Genomic DNA, 24267 nt, shown 5'->3' with positions numbered 1-24267 from the left:
AAGAAAACAAAGGCTAGCCATTCTTTGGGAATGAAAGTGAGAAAGCTGAAAGATCAAAGGTAAAATGGATGGCTATAAAGCTATAACAAGGCAGAAGAGGTATGTGTATAAAACGCTGCAAACAATTACATAAAAGGCACAGATTTTCTGAGGCTTGCGTTTAAATCCTAAGTTAATAACTGCTGAAGTACACTGTAGTTTTCCAAAGGAAAAATGACTCTCTGGGCTGCAAGGGCAGTATTATTCCAAGGCAAACTAAATTCCAACAAAAGGCCAAAAGTATGCATATTTGTATTACAGAATCAGTCACCCCTTCTCTAAAGTATATACTCAGAAATAATAATAGAAAAATAGCCTAATTTTTTTTAATTGGGCAGAAGTGAAATTTTTTAAATCTCTCAAAATAATGTCCTGGTACAAATACAATGTTATTTAAATTATTTTTAAGGAACTAAAAACATTATGGCAATGGGCCATGTGTAGTCATGGAATTGTTGTTACATTTTATCCTGAAAACTACACTATGAGGAAGCATAATTTATTTTCTCCAACTTACAGGTGAGTTAACTCAGAATCAGAATGCTTGAGTAACCTGCTCAAATCCACACAGCTACCATTTCAACTCCAGAGGCTGCACTTGCAACTAGACTGTTTTACCTACAGTATAATAACGGCTAACAATTAAATAATGTTTACTGAGGAAAGGCAGAAGCTAAGCAATTTACAGACGTATCTTATCCTCAAACACTCTATGAGGTACATATTATTTTAGCCCCTGGTAAGACATTTACGATGGTTTTAGCCAAATGCTTCAGAGGCAAAAATGAGGTGCTTTCTGATAAATATTTTTAGCTTCGAAGAAAATTGCGGATTACAAAATGTATTTTTAAGTCAACTTTATTGAGATAAATTTTACATATAATGAAATGGGACTACTTTCAGCTCATAATTAATGAGTTCTGACATACACCCATATAACAATCACCAAAATCAAGATATAGAACATTTCCATCACCCAGAAGAAAGTGTTGATATCTTATAGAAGAAATCCCCACCTTTCTGTCACAATGGATTAGTTTCGTCTGTTCTAAAATGTCACAAAAATAGAATCTTATAGTATATACCCTATGTGTCTGGCTTCTTTTGTCCAGCATAATGTTTTGGGGATTCATCCCTACTGTGGCTTGGATCAGAAGTGTTACTACTGAGTAGTATTCCAGGGCATAGTTATGATACAATTTGTTTAACCATTTACCTGGTGGTGGATATGACCAGTTCAGGGCTATTACAAAGAAAAATGCTACAAACACTCAAGTACAAGTCTTTGAATAGCCACATATTTTCATTTCTCTTAGGTAAATACCAGGAGTGGAATTGCTGGGTGGCATGTTAAGTGTATGTTTAACTAGAGAGTGACAAACCATGACAGCATGATCGTACCATTAATATTCCCAGCAGTAATATACGAGAGTTCCAGTAGCCCCACCCTGTCACTTGGTATTACCAGTCTTCTTAAATTTTAGCTATGGTTTTAAGCCACATTTCCCTGATAACTAATGATTTCAAGCATGTTTTCATGTGCTTATTAGCCATTCTTATCTCTTCTTCATTGAAGTGTCTAGTCAAATATTTCGTTCATACTTGTCTTACTGAGTTGTAAGTGTTCATTTATATCGTCCTGGATGCAAATCCTCTGTCAACGTAAGTATTGCAAATGTTTTCTTCCAGTATATGTCCTGCTTTTTCACTTTTAAAAGTGACTTTTGGGTACTAGAAGTTTTAAATTTTGATGAAGTTCAAGTTCTCAACTTTTTCTTCTATGATCTGTGCTCTCTGTGTTCTAAGAAATCTTTGCCTATATCCAAAGTAACAAAAAATTTTCTTCTAGAAAGTTTACAACTTTTTAAATGTAGATCTATGATCCATTTCTAATTAATTTTTGTCTGTGGTGTGAGGTAAGTATTGAGGATCATTTCTTCCCATCTGGGTATGCAACTGTTTTACCACTGTTGTTGAAAAGAGTAGCCTTTGCCTATTAACACCTTTGTTGAAATTAATTTTGAAAAAAACAAAGTGACCATATGTGGGTTTTTTATTTCTTGACTCTATATTCCAGGGATCAGCAAACTTCTTCTGTAAAGGGCTAGATGGTAAATATTTTGGTCTCTGCAAGCCATAAATTTTCTGTCAAACCTACTCAAACTCTGCTGCTGTAGCACGACAGCAGCTACAGACAAAACATAAACAAATGATCACGGCTGTGTTCCAATAAAATTTCACTGACAGATAAAAATTTCAATTTCATCTAAATTTTATATGTTATGAAATTTCATTCTTTGATTTTTCCCTCAACCATTTTAAAATGTAAAAAACATTCTTAGCTTGCAGGCCATACAAAAACAAGCAGGCCAGATTTGGTCCATAGGCCATAGTTTGCCAACCTCTGTTCTATTCTGTTCCAATGATCTATATAGTTGGCCATCCATATCTGTGGGTTACGCATCCATGGATTCAACCAACCGTGGGTAGAAAATAGTCAGAAAATAAAAATTCCAGAAAGTTCCAAAAAGTAAAACTTGAATTTGCCACATGCCCTGCCAACTGTTTTATAGCACTTACATTGTATTAGGTATTATAAGTAATCTAGAGATGATTTAAAGTATACCAGAGAATGTGCATAGATTATATGCAAATACTAAACCATTTTGCATAAGGGACTTGAGCAATGTCAGATTATGATGTCTGCAGGGGTTGGGAGTGAGGTTCTGGAACTAATCCCTCCGTGAATACCTAGGTATGAGGGTATATCATTCCCCATGCCAATATTCCACTGTCTTACTTACTGTAGCTTTATAGCAAATCTTGAAGTCAGGTAGTGTGAGCTCTCCAAATTTGCTCATCCTTTTCAAAACTGTTTTGGCTACTGCAGAACCTTCGCATCTCCACACAATGTTAATTTTATTTTATCAATTTTACCAAAAAAAAAAAAAAACCCTGCTAGGATTTTCATTGAGATTGCATTGTATCTTCATGCTAACTTTAGGAAAACTGGCATTTTAATAATATCAAGTGTTCTTTAATTTGTCTGACCAATATTTTCTTGCTTTCAGTTTACAGGTTATGCACATACTTTGTTATATTTAACAGTGAGTATATGCTTTTATGCTTTTTAAATTTTCCGGTTGTTCACTACTATTAAATAGAAATACTGTTGATTTTTTGTATACTGACTTTGCAACCTGTGATCTTGCTCAACTCATCTATTTCAGTAACTTTTTAGTTGTGATTTCTTATAATTTTCTACATACAGGATCATGTTACTCGCAAATAAAGACAGTTTTATTTCTACTTTTTCCAATATTTTCCCCCATTTATTTCCTCTTCTTCCTGCACTTGCTAGAACTCAAGTACAATGTCGAATAGAAGTGATAATGGTGTACATCATTGCCTTGTTCTCGTCTTATAAGTGCTCAGTCTCTCACTAAAAAACATGTTAGCTAGAAGTTGTTTAGGGAAGTCCTTTATCAGATTAAGCAAGTTCTCTTACATTCCTAGTGTGATGAGTCTGTATCAAGAATGAGTGCTGACTTTCAACAAATGCTTCTTCTGTGTCTAATAAGATGCTCATATGGTTTATCTCCTTTATTCTATTAATATGGTTAATGCTTTCCTAAGATAAATTCCATTTAATCATGTGTATTAAATTATTTAAATTTTGCTGAATTTAAATTGCTAATATTTTGTTAAGGGTTTTTATATCTATGATGATGATGGATACTGATCAAAAGTTTTCTTTTAAGTTTTTTGTCTGGTTTTGGTACAAGATAATGCTGGCCTCATAAAATGAGTTGGGAACTGAGAGTGCCCTGGTGGCCTAATGGTTAGGATTCTGGGCTTTCACTGCCGTGGTCCTGGGTTCAATCCCTGGTCAGGGAACTGAAATCCTGCAAGCTGTGCAGCCAATAAATAAATAAATAAGTAAGTGGACATGGCTATGTTCCAATAAAACTGCAGGCAATGAGCCTGCAGGTCAGTTTGCCAATCAATGATCTAAGTTATCAAATTTATAAACAAAGTCATTCATAAAGTTCCCTTATAATTTTTTTAATGTTAGTAGAAGTCCTTCTTTTATTCCGATGTTGGTAATAAATATATCTTCACCTTCTCTCTTTTGTCAGTCTAGCTAGAAACTTATCAATTTTATAAATCTTTTCCCAGAAGCAGCTTTTGATTTCATTGATTTCACTGATTTTTTCAATTGTTTGTCCACTTCCAATTTCATTGGTTTCTGCTCCTATCTTTATCATTTCCTTCTTTGTATTTTGATTTTTAATGTGCTTTTCTTCTTCTGGCTTCTTAAGGTAGAGGCCTAAAGCATTAATTTTGGATCTTTTTTTTCTCACGTAAGCATTTAAAAACATACATTCCCCTCCTACCACTACTTTCACTGCACCCACATATTTCAATGTTTCATTTTCACCTTCATTTAGATCAAAATATTTTTCTAATATTCTTTGTGATTTCTCCTTTGACCCATGCATTATTTAGAAATGTCTTGATAAATTTCCAAATATTTGTAGAACTTACCAGATATTTTTATGATATTTATTTCTAACTTAATCCCTCTGTGGTCAGATGACGCAGTTTATATTATTTCAATTCTCTTAAATTTATTGAAAATTGTCTCACAGCACAGCATATCACCTGTCTTGCTGAATGTTCCACATGCACTTGAAAAGAATGCATATTCTGCTGTTATTGAATGGAGAGCTTCATAACACTGGATGACAGTGTTACTGAATTCTATCAATGTCTTAGCTTGAGCTGTCATAACAGATTACCATAGACTGTGAGGCTTAAACAGAAATTAAATTTCTCACAGTTGTGGAGGCTAGACGTCCAAGATCTAGGTGCTAGCATGGTCAGTTTCTGATGAAAGAGCTCTCTTCCTGTCTTGTAGACATCCAACTTCTTATGTCCTCACGTAAGGGGAGAGGGGAGGAGCAGAATAGAGAGCTAGCTATCTGGTGTCTGTTCTTATAAGGGCACTAATTCCACATTGAGGGCCCAACCCTCACAATCTATCTAAGCCGAATTACTTCCCAAAGATCCTATCTCCAGGGACGCCTCCGGTGGCGCAGTGGTTAAGACGCCGCACTCCCAATGCAGGGGGCCCAGGTTCGATCCCTGGCCAGGGAACTAGATCCCACATGCATGCCGCAACTAAGAGTCTGCATGCCACAACTAAGGAGCCCGTCTGCTACAACTAAGACCCAGCACAACCAAATAAATTAACTAATTAATTAATTAAATTAAAAAAAATACTATCTCCAAATACCATTGCATTGGGGGATAGGGATTCAACATATGAATTTTGGGGGTACCAATTCAGTCCATAGCAGCAGCCTTACTGCTTTTCTGTTTACTTATTCTAAGCTTGTTACTAGGTGCATGTATATTTAGAACAGTTAGGCCTTCTTGATGATTTTACCCTTTTATCATTGGTAATTTTATCCCTGATAATATTTCTTGTTCTGAAGTCTATTTTGATATAAATATAGCCACTCCAGCTTTATTATGATTAACGTTTGCAAAGAATATCATTTTCCACCCTTTTAGCCAATCTGTGTCTTTATATTTAAGGTGAATTTCTTTACTTATCATATAGTTGCCTCTCCTGCTCTCTTATATAGTCTGACATTCTCTACCTTTTAACTATAGTGTTTTAGACCATTTACATTTAACATAGTTATCAACATAACAGGGTTTAAATCTATCACATTAGTCTTTGTTTTCTATTTATCCCATGTGTTCATTACTCCTTTTTTCTACCTCTCTCTGCCTTCTTTTAGATTACAAGTTTTTTATGATTCCATTTTATCTCCACTATTGTATTCTTAGCTATTCTTTTTTTTTTTTGCTATGCATCAGTATACATCTTTAACTTACCACAACTTCTCTTCACATCACATTGTATCAGTTCATGTATAATGTAAAAACCTTACCCAATTTTTCTAGATGTTTATGGTGAGAAGGTAAATCTAGTCCTAGTTATTTCATCACAGCCAGAAACATAAGCCTCCAAAATGTTTTCTTTAATAATTTGATTTTTATCTAATATTTGGGGGAAACATATGTTGGGGGACCCTCTTCATAGTATACTTCAAAGAAAAAAGCTGTATTTCTATTTCATAAAACGAAGAGTGTCACACCTGGTCTAACCAAGCAGTGAATTTTGTTTTAAAGGGTTACAATGCCCACTAGTTCCTTTTTTTTTTTTTTCTTTCAGTTACTAGTTCCTATTCTTAATTTTAAACACAGCCTGCCTAAGACAAGAGCTTCTGACCCAGAATAATCCTTCCTTTACCTTGAAATCATCTCCCTGGCTCTCTGATTCCTGGCTTCATTGAATTCCAGTTCATTCTCCCTCATCTTTGATTTGGTAACCTATTCAAATTCTCTTCTCTGGCTTATGAGAGTTTTAAAAGACAATATATTTTAATGTTTCTCTATTATGGGTTTAGACTTATTTCCCCCAAATGAAAAACATTCTTAATTTAATTAATATAATTCTATGTAAAAATATGAGGAAATATTAAAAGTTTTATCTTGTAGTCTTTCAGTTCTACATCTATTCTATATAGTGATATCCTCATGAAGAAATATCGTTTTTAAAAGAAGTATCATTTTGGACTTCCCTGGTGGCGCAGTGATTGGGAGCCTGCCTGCCAATGCAGGGGACGTGGGTTCGAGCCCTGGTCTGGGAGGATCCCACATGCCGTGGAGCAGCTGGGCCCGTGTGCCACAGCTGCTGAGCCTGCGCTCTGGAGCCTGCGAGCCACAACTACTGAGCCCACGTGCCACAACTGCGGAGGCCTGCATGCCTGGAGCCTGTGCTCCGCAGTGAGAGGGGCCACCACAATGGGAGGCCCGCGCACCGCAACGAAGAGTGGCCCCCACTTGCTGCAGCTAGAGAGGGCCCGCGAGCACTGGTGAAGACCCAGTGCAGCCAAGAATGAATAGATAAAATAAATAAATTTATTTAAAAAAAAAAGTATCATTTTGAAAAGTTCCGACATACATTCCATGAATAAAGCATATGATTAAAGAGAAAGAATTTATTCCCCAAACCAAGAATGTAATACACAGAAGGTAAAATTATATATAGAATGGATTCCTGATTTTCACCCCTTCATATTTATTTCACTTATCCAAGAGGCTTTAGAGTTGTGTACTTGGCTGAATTTTTCCTATTAGGTTGAACCACGTGAAACTGGAATATTTACAGGTCAAAGAAAGGTCAAATACTGGTGATTTCATATGATTTAACCTCTCACTAATCAATTAAACACAGACCTTGGAGTACTAACCAGTGAACATGCGCAGTCTGTATGCTGTTTTAACAGTACACAAGCACCATCTTGTGGCAGAAAGCAAAATTGTAGCTCTATACTTGATATTGCTACAAATATATTCAAAGTTTCTCAACTGTTTCCAACATGCTTTTGAAAGGGCATTACAAACTGGTGAAGAACACTTAGATTGATAGTTTGAAGAAGCTCAAAACAAATGGCACACCAACATCATGATAATTAGCAGCTAGTCATCAGCCTATACAACATAAACTTTGAAATATAATAAGCTATTTCATAAATTAAAATCTTGACTATTTCTAGTTTTACTGATAATTAACATATTGCAATAAAATCAGTTCAGATACTTCAGAAAACTTTTCACCTATCAAATTTCTACTAATAGCCATAGCTGTCCATCAAGTTCCAAGTCTCATAGGCTTATTTATTAACCAGGGGAATTGGGTGTGGGGGGAAGAGACTATGACGCCTCAAGTAGGTACCTGGATCTGCCTATAAGAACAAGTAACTTTTTGGCAAAACAGTTCAAATGCTTTCCTTATTGAACTTGCTATGACTCATACTACACATGGTAAGAGAAAACTACTTTACTAACCTAGCTACAAGTGACTGGACCAGGAACTGGACACATTAGCCAAAGGCAACCAAATATTGTTTTGACATAAAACACACCAACCATACCTGAAGACAAGGGGCACTTGGCATGGGTGCATGCCATGAAATTGTTCCAGATTGAATGATGGCATCTAATATAACCAAATCCTTTTGGGAAAGAAGTATAAATACTAGATGAATGAAGAATAGATGTGTCACTCAAACTTAGGTTGTATCCTAAACAATGCCATTTTCTCCAAGATACATTACAAATCCCTGTTCTGAAAGCTCTAGACCCTAAAGTTCCTCCTCCCATAAGTACCTCCAAGAAACCCTCAAAGCCAAAGATGATCTTCGAATGCCCTTCAGTGAGGCTTTAAAGAATGATAAAATGGACTCCTCCTAAATATCTCACAGGCAATTTAAACTCAACACAGTCAAAACCAAATCCCTCATCTTTCCAGAGATCTACTCCAACTCCTCTCATTGTGAACACTATTACCAGTGACCCAGATATGTGAAAGTCATCCTTAATACCCTCTATCAACCAATGCCTACAAATGAACCTATTTACAAAACAGAAGAGTCAGGGCTTCCCTGGTGGCGCAGTGGTTGAGAATCTGCCTGCCAATGCAGGGGACACAGGTTCGAGCCCTGGTCTGGGAAGATCCCACATGCCACGGAGCAACTAGGCCCATGAGCCACAATTACTGAGCCTGCGCGTCTGGAGCTTGTGCTCCGCAACGAGAGGCCGCGATAGTGAGAGGCCCGCGCACCGCAATGAAGAGTGGCCCCCACTTGCCACAACTAGAGAAAGCCCTCGCACAGAAACGAAGACCCAACACAGCCATAAATAAATAAATAAATAAATAAATAAAAATTAAAAAAAAAAAAAAACAGAAGAGTCACAGAAATTTATGGTTACCAAGGGGAAGGGGGGGGGGGCGTGAGGGATAAACTGGGAGATTGGGATTGACACATACACACTACTATATATAAAATAGATAACAATAGCACAGGGAACTCTACTCAATACACTGTAATGACGTATATGGGAACAGAATCTAAAAAAGAGTGTATATATGTATATGTATAACTGATTTACTTTGCTGTACAGCAGAAACATAACATTATAAATCAACTATACTCCAATAAAAATTAACTATAAAAAAATTTTTTTAAATCAATCCCCAAGTCTACCTCCTAAATATCTAGACACTGTCCCCTCCTCTCCATCCCCACTATTCCAGGCTCTCATCACATTAAGCCTGAATTACAGCATCCTTGTAATACATCTTTCTCCCTTGAACTTTAAGCCTATCCAAATGATTTTCCACATACTGTGAAAGCAATATTCCTAAAACAGATATACAATTATTTTATCCCTCAGCTTAAAATCCTTCGAAGGCTCCCAATCACCTTCAGGATAAAATCTAAACCTCTTGGCATGTCACTTGAGGACATCCACATTATCGACCTGCCTGAACTTCAGCCTTTTCATTCCACTCAAACCAAACTGCCTGCAAGTCCAGGAATGAACTAAACTTCTCAGGATTCCCTGCCATTGTTCACAAAATCTAGATTGCTTTTTCTTACCTTCTTTACCTGGCTTATGCCTCGTTAACCTTGAAGATTCAGTTCAGGTGTCAATTCCTTCTGGGAGGCTTCTTTAATTCCCCAAACTGAGTGCTGTGCTTGTTCTCAATGTTTCCATAGCATTCAATGGACACATCTATCACTGTGTTAGTTTCTTTTCATTGTCTTCCTCTTCTAGCAGACTAGAGTCTATCAGATTGTCTTTCATCAAAGTATCTACTCTAACACAACACATGGCAAAGAGTAGGCATTAGGTAAATGTTTGCTGAATGAGTGCAATCTTGCTAAAGCCCTTTCATTTGGTATTATTATCTCTAGTTAGGGAATGAGGAAACTAAGGGAGGTCCAGGGTCTTGTCCGAGATCACATAACCGAAAGCATCAGAACCAGGATTTGAACCAAATGTTCTGACTGTAATGGAAGTGATTTTCCCTCTGAATCTTTGCCTTTAGGGAACCACCCTATAAAATAATTGTGCTATGCAGAGCAGTTTGGATGGGACTAAACCCTGTTTCTCCAGGCTGGGCACAAACCCAAGCTTAGCCAATTAAAGTATCCCCTCATCCCAAATCTGGTCTGAATGAATTCTGGGATCCCCAAATTCTGGGATGAGCAGGCTACTCAGAACTTTTCTAAGAACTATCCAAAAACAAAATCAAAAATGTGTTCCTCCTCTAGTACTACAAGTCTAAGGACGATGTAGCATATACGGTACAGCAAATGGAAGAGAGTATCTTTGAAAATAAAGGCAAGCACAGGAAAAATGAGACAAGAGCTAGAAAGAGAGAAACGGAAAATGAGGAAAAACAACACTAAAGCTCTGCATCAACCATGCCTGAAGACTTCCCCAAGAGACCTTCCAGTTACATACAGCGGAAATTCCCATTCTCATATAATATAGTTTGAGTTGTGGCCCTTTGGCAATCTGCATCTGTAGATCGGAGGGCTTTCTGGCCATTAGCCAAGCAAGAATGCTTTTTTAATCTGTGAATACAAAAAATTGATAAATTATTTGTCGGAGGCCTGATTTCAGCCATTCTACTCCTTGAGATAAGGTATGTAAGTTTTTATAACAAAGATGGGAGAACAAAAGCATAAAATTGTTCTCCAACCTTTACATCTTGTACTCTGTCATTAGTGAACAGTGCCCCAAATGAGAAAGAAAAAGATTTCTGGACGTATTCATTTTCAAACATCTTGGGTGCAGCAAAGGGAGAAACAGGTATTTTAGAATCCGAGTTGTATCCACAGAGTTTTTGCTCATGGATAAATCTTTTTTCTCCAGCCATCACAAAATGGGGTGGAGGGAGATCTTTTTATGAGTTCCTCCTTAGGCCTTTGAATAAGTTCAAGTGGAGAAACCTCATCAGAAAAGAACAGATTAAAAGACAGCATGGGTAATATCTAATTAATTGATATTATTTTAAATGGAAAATGAAAAGACCTTTTCAAAAATCCCTCTAAGTGATACTTGTTTCCTAGACTTCTTAACCTTTCAGTCTCTGCCTTATTTAGAAGCTACTGATTCATTTGGAGTCTGACAAGAAGAGCGTCTCCTCTGACCTTTGGCTCCAAATTCCCTGTAAGGCATTCAGGTGTTGCCACCTGCAAATTAAGGTCATATGTGAAACCATAATTTTAACAGCCTAATGAGTAATGGGTAGGTTTGACCTTTTGTGAGCAGAGAGCTTTTAAGTTGAAACATGGTTTGGCAGCTTACCAGTACTTCCTTATTTTCTTTTTACCCTTTGTGATCTACAGAAAATTCTAAAGACCCTCCAAAAATCTGAAGAAAAGGTCCACTTGATCCATTAAATGGGAATGGCCTAAGGTACAACCCTCTAGAGAAGTCATTAAAAAATTCTTGCAGCCCTCATGACATCCATGGAATCAGATCCTGAAACTAGAAATTGCCAACAAAGGAAAAATGACAACAATCTTAACAGAAAATCTAAAACAGAAAAAAAAAAAAAAAAAAAAAAATCAAACCAAACCACCAGACCCCTGTCACATTCTCACATCCCAACTCCTCTCCCCCAGGTCCACTCTGTTCCAGCCACACTGGCGTCCTGGTGGCGGCATCAACGTGCCAGGCACACGCCTACTTCAGGGGCTTTGCGCTGCTGTCTCTTCTGCCTGAAGGTTCTCCCCTCTCTCACGACATCCACACTGCTTATTCCCTCTTTTCCTTTAGGTTTTCATCAAAATTGTCACCTTACCCAGGACAGAGATCACTGTCTGATTTTTCATTGTTTTAGCACTAGATTTCTTTCATTTAAAAATAATAAGTTCACTAATCAAAACTTTACTTCAAATAACGGACTACAGATATCAAAATACAATAAGTATTTAAATATAATATCCTCATGACTCTTCATTATAGTACATTAAAAGTAAAATATCTTTCAAGTATAAAACAGACAAGGTGTTCCTATCTCAGGTGATCAAACCTATCTGTTGTACTCAAGTAGGCAAACAGTTTTATTTATATTAGGTAACCTCAGACTGATGAGAAAGACAGTGGTTATGTAACAGAAAAAAGAGAAGTAAAGCAATTCTAAGAGAAACAGTGTGTCCCTCTTGCCTCCCATGCAGGGTGGACACCAAGTTGATAGCTGGTAAGCCTGCCAGTGGATGTTCCAGAGTTAGACAGAAGAGGATGAGAATGGAACAACATCCAAAGGAGCCGAGGAGAGGTAAGAGTTTAGGTCAAGACAGCAAGGGAGTAAAGATGGTAAATACTCTCTGACAGCGTTACCGGGGGGAAAAGATGGACTGCAAGTCACCAACTGCAGGTTTCAGCAGGGCAGGCAAGAGAGCTATCAGCTACCTGGTGGACAAGAGACATTACCACAAAGACCAGAGGAGCCCGCACCCTCCCTTCCCACCAGGACAATACAGAAAATTCCCCCCAGACACATTGGGGAGGAAGGCGGGAGAGGCAGAAGTTTTTCTTAGAGAACTGGAACAATATTTAAACAAACCTTTTACAATTTGAATAGGACTAGATCTTAAATGGCAATTTTTCCACTACCAAGCAAGACTCCAAAAAGTATTAGATTGTCTGTTGATTCGACAAGTAACTTCTCCTCATATCTGAACTGTAATAATTGGTTGGTAAATATACAAAATGATTTTAAAAGCATCAGCATCCCAACACTAAAAGAAATGATGTGTGACTGGATAGAGGTTATCAGCTAACACTACAATGGCAATCCTACTGTGATATAAATGCATCAAATCAATATATTGTATACCTTAAACTTACACAATGTTATATGTCAATTATGCCTCAATTAAAAAGAAAATTTTTTTAAGCATCAGCAAATATCTGATCACACATGAGAAAGAACTGCTTAGGCGTAGAAGCAGTGGGAGAAATCACACCAAAAAATTTAATAGATTAGACCATATAACATTTAAAACTGTAGTACGTTAAAAACAAACACAAAACTAAAAGCCAATTTTTTAAAAGCAGGAAAATCAAACAAATAGAATAGACTTAATGCTAATACCCTCAACACATAAACATTTGAAGACTGATCAAGCAATGCAATAAAAATTAGCAAATTAAAATAGACAAATCAAAATGGACAAGTAACTAATATATTTGAAAAACTGCTGAGCCTCATAAGTTATCAATAAAACCAAAAAAATTTAAACATACCACTTTTTAACTATCAAACAAGACGATGTGTTTTAAACTCAATGTTGCCAGAATAGTACAAAACATACTATAAGAAATTAGTATAAGCTTTAATGTAATTGGGTAATATCAAAACATTACTCTTTTTAACCCAATATTCCCCTTATAGTAATATATCTTAAGGAAATAATCAGTGATGTGAACAAAAACTTGTATATAAAGAATTTTTACTGCAACATTATTTATAATTGTCAAAAAAAGGGGAGGAACAATCTAGACGATCAAAAACAGGTATTTTTTTTATATACTTATCAAGTATTCATTGTTTATACCTGTTTAAATACTGGTAAAGTATACCCTAGCCATATGAAGCATTATATAACCATCAAAAATATTTTTCAAAGGCTACTTAAAGATATGAAAAATGATATCTGTATTAAGTGAAAAGAGGGCACAATACTACATATTCAAAATGAAGAAATGATGATATATTCATACAAAGAAACATTATTCAGCAATAAAAACTGGCAGAACCCAGGTACAAGCAACATGGATGAATCTCAAAAAATCAAAAAACAAAAACAAACAAAACAAGAAAACCATTATATGAAGTGAAAAAAGCCAGACACAAAAGAATAAATACTGTATGAGTCTATTTATAGAAGTTCAAGGGCAGGCAAAACTAACCTATGGTGATAGAACAGCGGTTACTTCTGGGAGGAGGTGTATCAAGTGCAAATAAGTGTGAGGAAACTCTCAGGGTGATGCAAATGTTCTGGAGTTTGATGGGGTGGTGATCACACGAGGATATAAATATGTAAAAAAGTCATCAAATAAACTATAAATACATATATACATAAATAAAATAATAAAATAAAGTCATCAAGATGTACATTTAAGATCTGTGCATTTTACTGTTCATATATTATACCTCCATAAAGTAATACAGAAATTGCATATAAAGGATAATTTCAATTTGGTTAAATATATTTATATGCAAAGAATGTAAAGTACAACAAAATATTAAAGGTGTTTAGTTCTGGGATTGCAAATTATTTGTATTTTTAACTTTCTGCATTTTCCACATTCTCAACAATGAGTTACATGACTTTTATAAATGATCAGGAAAAAAAACCCTGAACTTTTTAAAAGAATTCTGCCATGCTTGCAAAAGAAAATTCTGTTACACTTATAACTATCACAAAATTATTCAATGTGCAGAAATACTTAGTAAATCCTTCTAACAACTTTCCTATAAGTTATAAACAGTCATATTTGCAATGTATGTGGACAAATAAAGAAAAGCACTAATTAAGCTAAGCATCTGCTTGGTGACTAAATGAGCAAGATAACTGGAAAGCCCACACCACACTGTGGAATGATTTTAAAACATGGTCCTGCGTGCAGCAAACACAGGGCTCTCATGACTCAGCAACAACCGGCTCCTGAAAAAGTTAATTTTCTTTATTTATTACTTTAAGTATTCCTGATAAGCTTGATATATCTAAATTCCATGCAAAATGCCCCAAGTGAATTTTCTTTACAACAAAAATACCTTTTGAGTTTCAGAAACTTTCACAATATGCGTAAAATAATAAATAAGAACAAAACCAAAGAAGACATACAAACCTCTGATTGTACATGCCCCGAAAGTTGTAATTAGCTCTATAATTTGGGAAAGGCTTTGGATCTAACGGCCTGTAGATGGCAGGCTCTCCCCTTTTCATAGCAAGCCCATTCAGTTCCACAGTTGGTGTTATACTACCTGTTTAAAAGAAATATTAAAGGCACACAAGTGAAATATTTCCATAATAAATCATGCAGTCCATATTTATTTTACATATAATTACCATGGAAGAAGGTGGCAGTGGAGGCCCTTCTGCCTGATTTTCTAAGGGGGTGCATAAGAAAGCTACATAAACAGGAAAAGCGTTTCTAGTGAAATCTCTTTGGGGTTGTTGTAACATTTTCTGTACATTAATGACCAAAAATTCAACTTTATAGTCCCACTGTTTCAAAACAAGGAAAACAGAAGATTCATAGATGGCTTCGTTTGGATATTATAAAGCAACTACTGAATTTCAAAGTTACTTACTCCAGAAAGCTTACAACTACTTAATCATTAAAAGCATTATCATCTGTGAATATTTTAAGTTATATTTTGGTTATCAAGCAACTAGAATTAGCAATATGTACAGGGTCATCAGTAACTCTTGGACTTATCTAATGAAAATAAATTTTGAGTTTTTTCTATAACCAACAACAGGACAAAATAGTAAATACAAGTAATGCTTTCTGTGGATAATCTTAAAAGATACATGCTGAAGCATTTATGGATGAAGTGATATATCTGAGATTTGTTTCAAAATAATTCAGAGGACAGAGAGATGGGAAACAAGATGGGATGTGTGAGTAACTGTTGTGCCTGAAAACAAGTACAGGGATGTTCAATAGCTTATTTTTTCTACTTTTGTAAAAGTTTGAAAAATCCCATAAAATATAACACACAATGTACAGTTATTATGTCAAGTTATTTTAAGTGTCAAAAAAGGTTATTCAGTAAATATACATATATATGTTCCAAATGACAAATGACAAAAATGAATCTAAAGCTTTTATAGGAGTAAAATTTATTTCTAATGTAAATTCTGTATTATTTCATTTGAATTATGCCTTTTGCACCATACATTTAAGACTTCCCTTCATCATGAACAAAAATGGATCCACTTACTGCAGCAGAGAAACTGGGGCACAAAGTACTAGCTGAGGGGTGGTGGAGCCTGACACAAATGCACAACTGGCTGCTAGGTCATAAGCAAGCCGTCACGAGTCATAAGCTGCTCATTTTATGTCTCATTTCTAAAGAATTCACATGAAACCACTGAAGAGCATAATAAGAACAGGAACTAAACCAAGGTCAAGAAAAAGGAAAAAATAAAGGAGGCGGGAGGACAAAGGAGAAAGCAGAAAAGAAAAAGATAAGGATAAGAAAAACAGCAAAGAAAAGCTAACATGTTAAATAGTAAGTTGAATTAGTCCAAACGCCAAATTTAACACATATACTCAGGGCAGAGGAAGAGTAAGTCAAGCACAAAGGGATTTTTCTTTGTTTCTTATAGCATTTTACCGAGGGATAAGTAAAATGCACAAACCTTAAGCATACAGCTCCATGAGTTATTATACAGGTAACACTCATACAACCACCACCATTCAGATCAAGAGCTGAACATTTCCATCACCCACAAATACCCAGTCAATACCCACCTCCCCATGTTATCCATTCTGACTTCTGTCATCATAGATTAGCTTTGCCTATTCTTCAAATCTAAATATGTATTAGTTTGTCTTGCTTCTTTCACTCAACATAATGCTTTGTTGAATATCACTTTCAAACTTTACCACTGAAAAGCATTCCACTCAGTTTATCTAATCTGCTGTTGATGGGACATCTGGGTTGTTTTCAGTTTGAGGCTATTAAGTATCAAGCCACCTCGAACACTCTTCAGTTAAGTCTCTCAGCAGACATATACACTCTTTTCTCTTGGGTATACACCTAGCAGTGGAATTGCTAGGTCAGAGGGTAGGTTCATGTTTAACAATAAAGTTAAAACTGCCTAACAGTTCTCCAAAGATAATTTTTAACACCAAAGAGCCATCTACGCCTTTAGAAGTTTAAATTTTTCTTATTCCATAAAGATTTCAGTTTAATAATTAACAGATTAATCAGTTGTACAATTTATGCCATTACGAATTCTACTTTGCAACTATCATACAGACACAAATAGCATAAAGTTCAAATGGGAAAACTAGAAAAGAAAAAAAAAAACTTGAAAGACCTCATCCTTTAAGTATGGCAATAAACAGGAAACTAATGTGTTTGAAAATGACCAGTGAGATGATTTTAATGTACTGGTAGGATATACTATGTCTGCCACCCACACCACCAAAATTGCATTTTAAACTAGGTAAAAGTACTGTATTCATATTATTTAAAGAAAGAAATAATCTCATACAAATTCCTCATTTGAAAGTAAGGCTACAGTACATTTTCTTCATAGAAATGCCAGAAACTGGTGTTGTGAAGGAGAGTAGAAGAGAAGCAGAAAAGCACAAACCACAAGAAAAGGTTTCAACTCCTTTGAGCGAAGTACTCCATCTGTCTGCTACAGAATGAGACTGACATCTCCACATGTGCATACCTCTCGTTACTTACATAGTAATGCTCTCACAGAAAACATTTAAAGAATAACTTCAAACTATGAGCTGTCTCTAGGAAATGCTAAGTACCATTGTTTTCAACATGCGACAGTTAGACCCAGGTTGCATAAAGATAATCATTACATAGGAATCCTCATGTATTTTATGGCCATAGAGTTGACACTGTAAACACATAATCAGTTTTTAGTGGTTTTTAGATACATTAAAGGAAATTTCTACATTTACCAATGATAAAAAAAAGACTAATTAATTAGATATACAAACGTATATAACAACAATTGTGGATTCCTATCATGTGACAGATTAAAAAAAGATGCCACAACTAGTTTTCAAGGAGCAACGTATTACTAACACTTAAAGAAACAACTTTTTAGGAAGTTAGAAAAGTCCCTGGAACATAGTAGTCACTCAACAAATATTTGTTGAAAGAATGAATTGATTAATCAATAAATCAGGGCTCTTGGAGAAATGATTGGAGCCACGGCAGGGAAAACACAAGATGACCTAGGAACATCTTATCGTGCCAGAAAGAAATGCCCAAAGAATGATGAGGAAATTATCTGAAGGACACAGGAGTCAACTTGAAGGGGTCATACCTCTGGCCAAATCTGGGACAATTTGAGCATCAAAATAAATAATGACAATTGTAGATCCTAAACCTGTAGGTATAACAGAAATCCAAGAGTCTATAGTGATATAAATAAACAAACAAAAAAAATGACAGGGACAAGAAAGCTCTTGGGTAGAGTGCCAACTAATAAATCGAAAAAGAATACGGAATTAAAAATCACCCTTTGGCAACCTTCAGAGTAGTCATGGATTCAGACAAGAATCATCAATTATCAGTCTTTCATGTAGGTGAAAGAAAGTTGGATAAGGAACAGAATGTTTATATAGTCTCAAAGTACCTCCTCAGAAAATAATTGTTCGGGACTTCTCTGGTGGCACAGTGGTTAAGAATCTGCCTGCCAATGCAGGGGACACGGGTTCAAGCCCTGGTCCGGGAAGATCCCACATGCCTCAGAGCAACTAAGCCCATTCGCCACAACTACTGAGCCTGCGCTCTAGAGCCCGCGAGCCACAACTACTGAGCCCGTGCGCCTAGAGCCCATGCTCCGCAACAAGAGAAGCCACCGCAATAAGAAGCCCGTGCACCGCAACGAAGAGTAGCCCCCGCTCACCGCAACTAGAGAAAGCCCGTGCGCAGCAACAAAGACCCAGCACGGCCAAAAATAAACAATAAATAAATTTATTTTAAAAAATATTTCTTAATTATACTATTTAATAATAAAACATACTTAAAATTAATTAACTTTACAATACAGAAGCCTGGCAGACATACTCTCCACCAAGAAACAAAAGACATCACTAATGGGACAAATCAGTATCGTGTGTCTCCTGATATGAAACACTGATATGAGCCCAGGTCACTTCTGTGATATTCATGCTAAAAATGCATAAATCATGAGGAAACACCAGACAAACTCCAGTGAGGGGCATTCTACAAATGATGTGTAGAAATGTCAAGGTCATAAAAAACAAGAAAGACTGAGGAACTGTTTCAGACTGAAGTGGAAGGAAGAGAAACAGTAAGCCCATGACCCTGATTAGATGCTGGTCTTACAAAGGACATAACTGGGACCATCAGTGAAGTGTGACTGGAGTCTGCGGATTACACGGTGATACCAGATCGATGTTAACTTCCTGATAGGACAGTGTCTGTGTACTTAAGAAATAATGGGTAATGGGACACCATGTCCATAACTTATTCTCAAAAGGTTCAGAAATGTTAACCATTTCTGAGTGATGGGTACCTGGGAGCTCTATGTACTCTTTCTACAAAATTTATATGTATAAGAAATTATTTCTAAAAAAAGTTAAAAAAAATAAGAGGAAGGAGAAAGCAAAGTAGTTCTATGATATCCTCCTCATTAACTGGCAGATTACCCATGCTGTACTAAATTTAACTCCTCTCTGGGACATAACTACTATTTAAGGCCCATCTACTTCCTGTGAAGTCAGGACTGGATCTCCCCTCCTCTGCAGTGCAGACAGGAATGGATTGTCTTTTCAATAAAAGTTCTAAGTTAACTGAATGTCTATATATTAAAAGGAAGAAAAAAATCTTGACTCCTACCTCACCTCATACATAAACCTCAATTCCTGATAGACCGTAGATCTAAATTTAAAAGATAAAATAATAAAACTTCTAAAAATAATATGAGGTTATCGTCACAATTTTGTGGGAGATAAAGATGTCTTAAATAGCACAAAAAAAGCACCACCATTCCAGCAATTCCACTTCTGGGCATTTATCCTGAAAAAACAAAAACACTAACTTGAAAAGATATATATGCACCCTCATGCTCATGGAAGCAAGCTAAGTGTCCACTGATGGATGAATGGATAAAGAAGAGGTGATGATACACATATACAATAGACTATTATACAGCAATAAAAAAAAAAATTTTGCCATTTGTGACAACATGGATGGCTCTTGAAGGCATTATGCTAAATGAAATAAGTCAGACAGAGAATGACAAATACCATATGACCTCACTTGTATGTGGAATCTAAAAAAAAGAAAACACAAAAAAACAGAACTCATAGATACAGAGAAGAGATTGGTGGCTGCCAGAGGTGGGAAGTGGGGGGAAGTGTAATAGGTAAAGGGGGTCAAAAGGTACAAACTTCCAGTTATAAAATAAACAAATCATGGGGATATAATATACAGCATGGTGATATAGTTAATCATACTGTATTTTATATTTGAAAGTTGCTAAGAGAGTATATCTAAAGCGTTCTCATCACGAGAAAGAAAATATTTTATAACTATGTATGGTGACAGATGTTAATGAGATATTGTGGTGATTGCACAACATATACAAATATCAAATCATTATGTTGTACACCTGAAACTAATATAATGCTATGTGTCAATTAGACTTCAATTTTTAAAAAGCACTAACCATAAGGGAAAAGACTAATAAATTAGACTTCATTAATATAAAAATTTATGTTCATCAAAATGCACCATTAGGAATATGGAGATATTTGCCATACACATATCTGACAAAGTATATTAAACCAGAATATGTAAGAACCCTATAAGTCAATAAAAAATTGAAAAAATTTAAAAACTGACAAGGCAGTTTCTTAACAGGAAAAATATATCAACAGCAGAGAACACCCTAATGCCAACAGGCATATGAAAAGGTGATCACTTTAATTATTAGGGAAATGCAAATTAAAACCACAATGAAATACTACTATATCCCCAGAAGAATAGGTAGAAATTTTAAGATACCCTATATTGACAAGGATGTGGAAAGCTCTCATATACTGCTAGGGAAATGTGATAAATCTGACATTATGTATTAACACTGAAAACATGCATAACCTACGACCCAACAATTCCAATCCTAGCTACATCGCCAACAAAAATGTATACATACAAGAATGTTCATAGCAATCTTACTTCTAACAGCCCCAAACTAGAAGCAACCCAAATGTCCACCATTAGTATAATGAATAAGTAAATTGTGGTATATCCCTGCAGTGGGATACTACATAGCAAAGAAATACTAGACTGTTAACACACAACACAATGAATCCCACAAACATGACATTGAGAAAAACAAGCTATCACAAAAAAGTATGATGCATGATTCCAACAAGCAGGCACAACAAATCTAGGATGACAGAGAGAAGAAGAGTGGTTCCTTAGGAGATGTTTAACCACCAAAAGAGGGCATGAGGGAGGCTTCTGAGGCACTGGTAAAGCCTGCAAAGTGTTCACAGTGTAAAACGCCATCAAGGCTCAAAAACCATAATTTGTGCACCTGCCAGAACATAATATTATATTTTATTTTAAAAATTTACCTCAACAATGAATAAACGTGTACAATGTCATACAAAAAAATAAAAAGAAATAAAATTAAAATTTACCCCCCAAAATCTACTCATTCTGTCAGCTCACTGCAGCATTCCATGGTGGAAACTCTTATCTCCACTGGTCTGAAAGGCCAGTGAGCCAGACTCTCTCCTGTTTCCTTCCTCTAACTCCTTTGCTAGTTTACCTCCGGCTACAACCCTTGGAAGTGGACCTGACCCAAAGCTCAGCACACAACTGCTCTCGCTTCACAGCATCTGCCCTGGGGGGCTGGTCCACAAGCATGGCTTCCACCGGTGGGTCAGTAACACTTGTCCTTCTGTCCATTCCAACTGCCATGCCAATATTCCAGCAGAGGAGGGGGCAACAGCATTCCCTGCACATGTGTTTCTTTTCTTTCTTCACCCGTAAACTATGGCAGTGGTTTCCTAACTGATTTTGCTTTTGGTATTTTCCACCTCCCATTCACATGTCAAACTCAACTTCCTAAACTGCTCTTTTAAACACATCATCCACCTGCTCGTGAAAATTAATCCAAACTATGGATAAAATTTATCTCCTAAAGCTGCAGTCAAGTCCATCACAATCTACTTTCTAACTACATCTCTAGTCTTGTCTCTTACTAGCCACTTACCTGCTCTAATTAAAAACCGTCTACAAAAAAAATTTTTTTTGCAAAACCCATCATCCAGATTCCTGTTCCAATGCACTTCCTCATCGTATTCCTCAGCCTGGAATATTCTTTTCTCTCCTCTATACCTGCCTACTCTCTATTCATGACCTGTATCTCACCTCATCTACTTCAGTCCATGTTTATCATTACTTATAATACTGCTGCCTATTATTACTCACTTGGTACTTAATCTTTACCACTGAGTTACATGTTTTATGTAAATGACTAAAATCCTCACAGCAAAGGACAATGGTTTATAACTCTTAGATATATTAAAACAAATGCTTAATAAATAGAGGTGGTGGTGTGGTGCTAATGATCAACCAGTAATTTGAAGAGAGTTTTAAAAGTTAAAAAAGTAGATAGCCTCTTACCAGCTTCAAGCTGAATTGGTGTTTTTTCTTTATTATCGTAATATTTTGGCTTATTTACCCATACTTAATAAATACTGGAATCAGCTGAACAGATGCAAAAGGACTACTACTAGGAAAGTCATGGAGTTCTGGAAAAAGCAGTCCTTGCAAGAGGAGACTGTCTGCCTAACACGTGCCACATGGGAAAGAAGTGTCCGACCTGACTGTGAGCAGAAGCATGTGAGCTGTAATTCAACAGACTACCGAGTCACTGCTGGCAGGCAAAATGTCTTTGTTCACTCCATCACAAAAGTACTCCACCTAAAGTAGTATCGGTCAGAAGGTAACCACTTGCATTAATAGGTTAACAGATGAGTGAATGGACACAGGGCTGGCACTAAACTTATGGAACTTTATTAATTTGAGGCTACCAATTCATGCACTGTGTCTGATACAGGTTTGCGCTTCCCAATAGGCAACTGGACGTATAATGTTTTTGGTAATGCATGCAATTAGAACAACTTTTTAAAATTATTCTTAGGAGCTTAAAATTAGAACACTCATTTACTTAGTAGTATATTACACACAGGTGGGTTTTTTGGATTTGTGGGTTTCTTAAACTCCATATGAATGTTCTAAATGTAAATGGCAACCATTCCTACATGAACAAATAAAATAATAAGATGCTTAGGGCTAATTTTATAATTTTCTATTAAACTAAAATAAAGAATAACTATTTTTAATTATTAAATTATATATTATATATTTAGAAAGAGAAATTGATCATTTCTATCTTTGCTTTAGGAAAAAAAACTCAGTCCTATTTTCTGTTCTTTGTATCCAAATGTCTTTTTATCACACATAAAAAGTAAATAATGCACCTTTAGAGTATCCACTAAAGCAAATTTTTAAAATAATTACAATTACCGTCTCCATTCTCTCACCTTCAGTTATTATTCGGCTGTCTTTACCATCTGTGCTGTCAGTACCTGTTGACTATGCAATGGGCCTGTATGAAGGAAAACACAGAGAACAGCACATGCAGAAGATGACAACAGGAGGAAACAAGTCAGGGCCATACCTGGGTTATTGTTAACACTGCTTTTGGGTGGCTTCTGAACTGGTTTGGGAAGCGTAGATTCAGTCAAAGCTTTGTTAGCGACAGCTTGCTGGGCCTTCTTTATACTGCTCCCTTCGGATTCCCATGTCTGCTCCCCAAGACTCAGCTGCACTGAGAACATCTTGGAAAAACATACAGAGACAAAGAAAACATTGAAATTTTTCAGAAAATAAAGTGTGCTGTCTGAGAGAAAAATAGATACACCACAGAATCAAAATTTTAGAGCTAGAGTTGAGCTTACAGATCATTTGCAACAAAAATCTTATTCTAACTAGTGAACGAATTTTAAGAGATTGTGCCAAATTCGGTTCTATCCGAAGGCTTAACGGCAGCTCTAAGCGTACATGTTGGGTAGAATATATCAAGAAGAAATCGCTTCCCTAAATGGAATCATACTGTTAATGTCAGTCAAATAGTCCTCAAAAAAGCAGAATAAGAACAAAGAGTAAGAGAAACTATACGAGAATCCAAAAGGTCCTGTCTCTGTAACTTTTACAAAATCTAATTCCTTAAACTTTATACGTAGCACAATCTAGTCAGTGAGTCAGGAAATCCAATTAAATATTCTGTCACCAAGGAACTCTCAATCCTCCACAACCAACCTTTAACCAGTCACCAAATTCAGTCAATTTTAACCTCATGAATATTTCTCAAATCTCCTTCCTCTCTCTGCCAGTGACACTGCTGCACTAGATACAGTCTTTCATCATCTTAGCTTAGATATAATAATCTCCCAACTGACTGCTGCTAAATCGAACTATCTTTTGAAAACTCAAATCCAATTGCATCACTCCAAACACCA

At 36.1% G+C, this 24267-nt stretch overlaps 1 protein-coding gene across 15 annotated transcripts in view; it reads right to left on the bottom strand.

Annotated features, from left to right (window-relative positions):
- STAU2 (staufen double-stranded RNA binding protein 2) overlaps positions 1–24267 on the bottom strand; it is a 318701-nt gene that overhangs the window by 252263 nt on the left and 42171 nt on the right. For 13 of the 15 annotated variants that reach the window (XM_059901309.1, XM_059901320.1, XM_059901308.1 and 10 more), the window contains 2 exons: positions 23427–23586; positions 14839–14974 (listed from right to left, as the gene is read on the bottom strand). In XM_059901309.1, the coding sequence (XP_059757292.1) occupies positions 14839–14974; positions 23427–23586 (296 nt within the window). Of the gene's footprint in view, positions 1–14838; positions 14975–23289; positions 23355–23426; positions 23587–24267 lie in introns of those variants that run through there. The other 2 variants (XM_059901322.1, XM_059901321.1) reach the window with 2 other exon arrangements.

This window comes from Balaenoptera ricei, chromosome 17, assembly GCF_028023285.1.
Source record: "Balaenoptera ricei isolate mBalRic1 chromosome 17, mBalRic1.hap2, whole genome shotgun sequence".
Taxonomy (NCBI): domain Eukaryota; kingdom Metazoa; phylum Chordata; class Mammalia; order Artiodactyla; family Balaenopteridae; genus Balaenoptera; species Balaenoptera ricei.
This window is presented reverse-complemented; position numbering and strand designations above follow the sequence as displayed.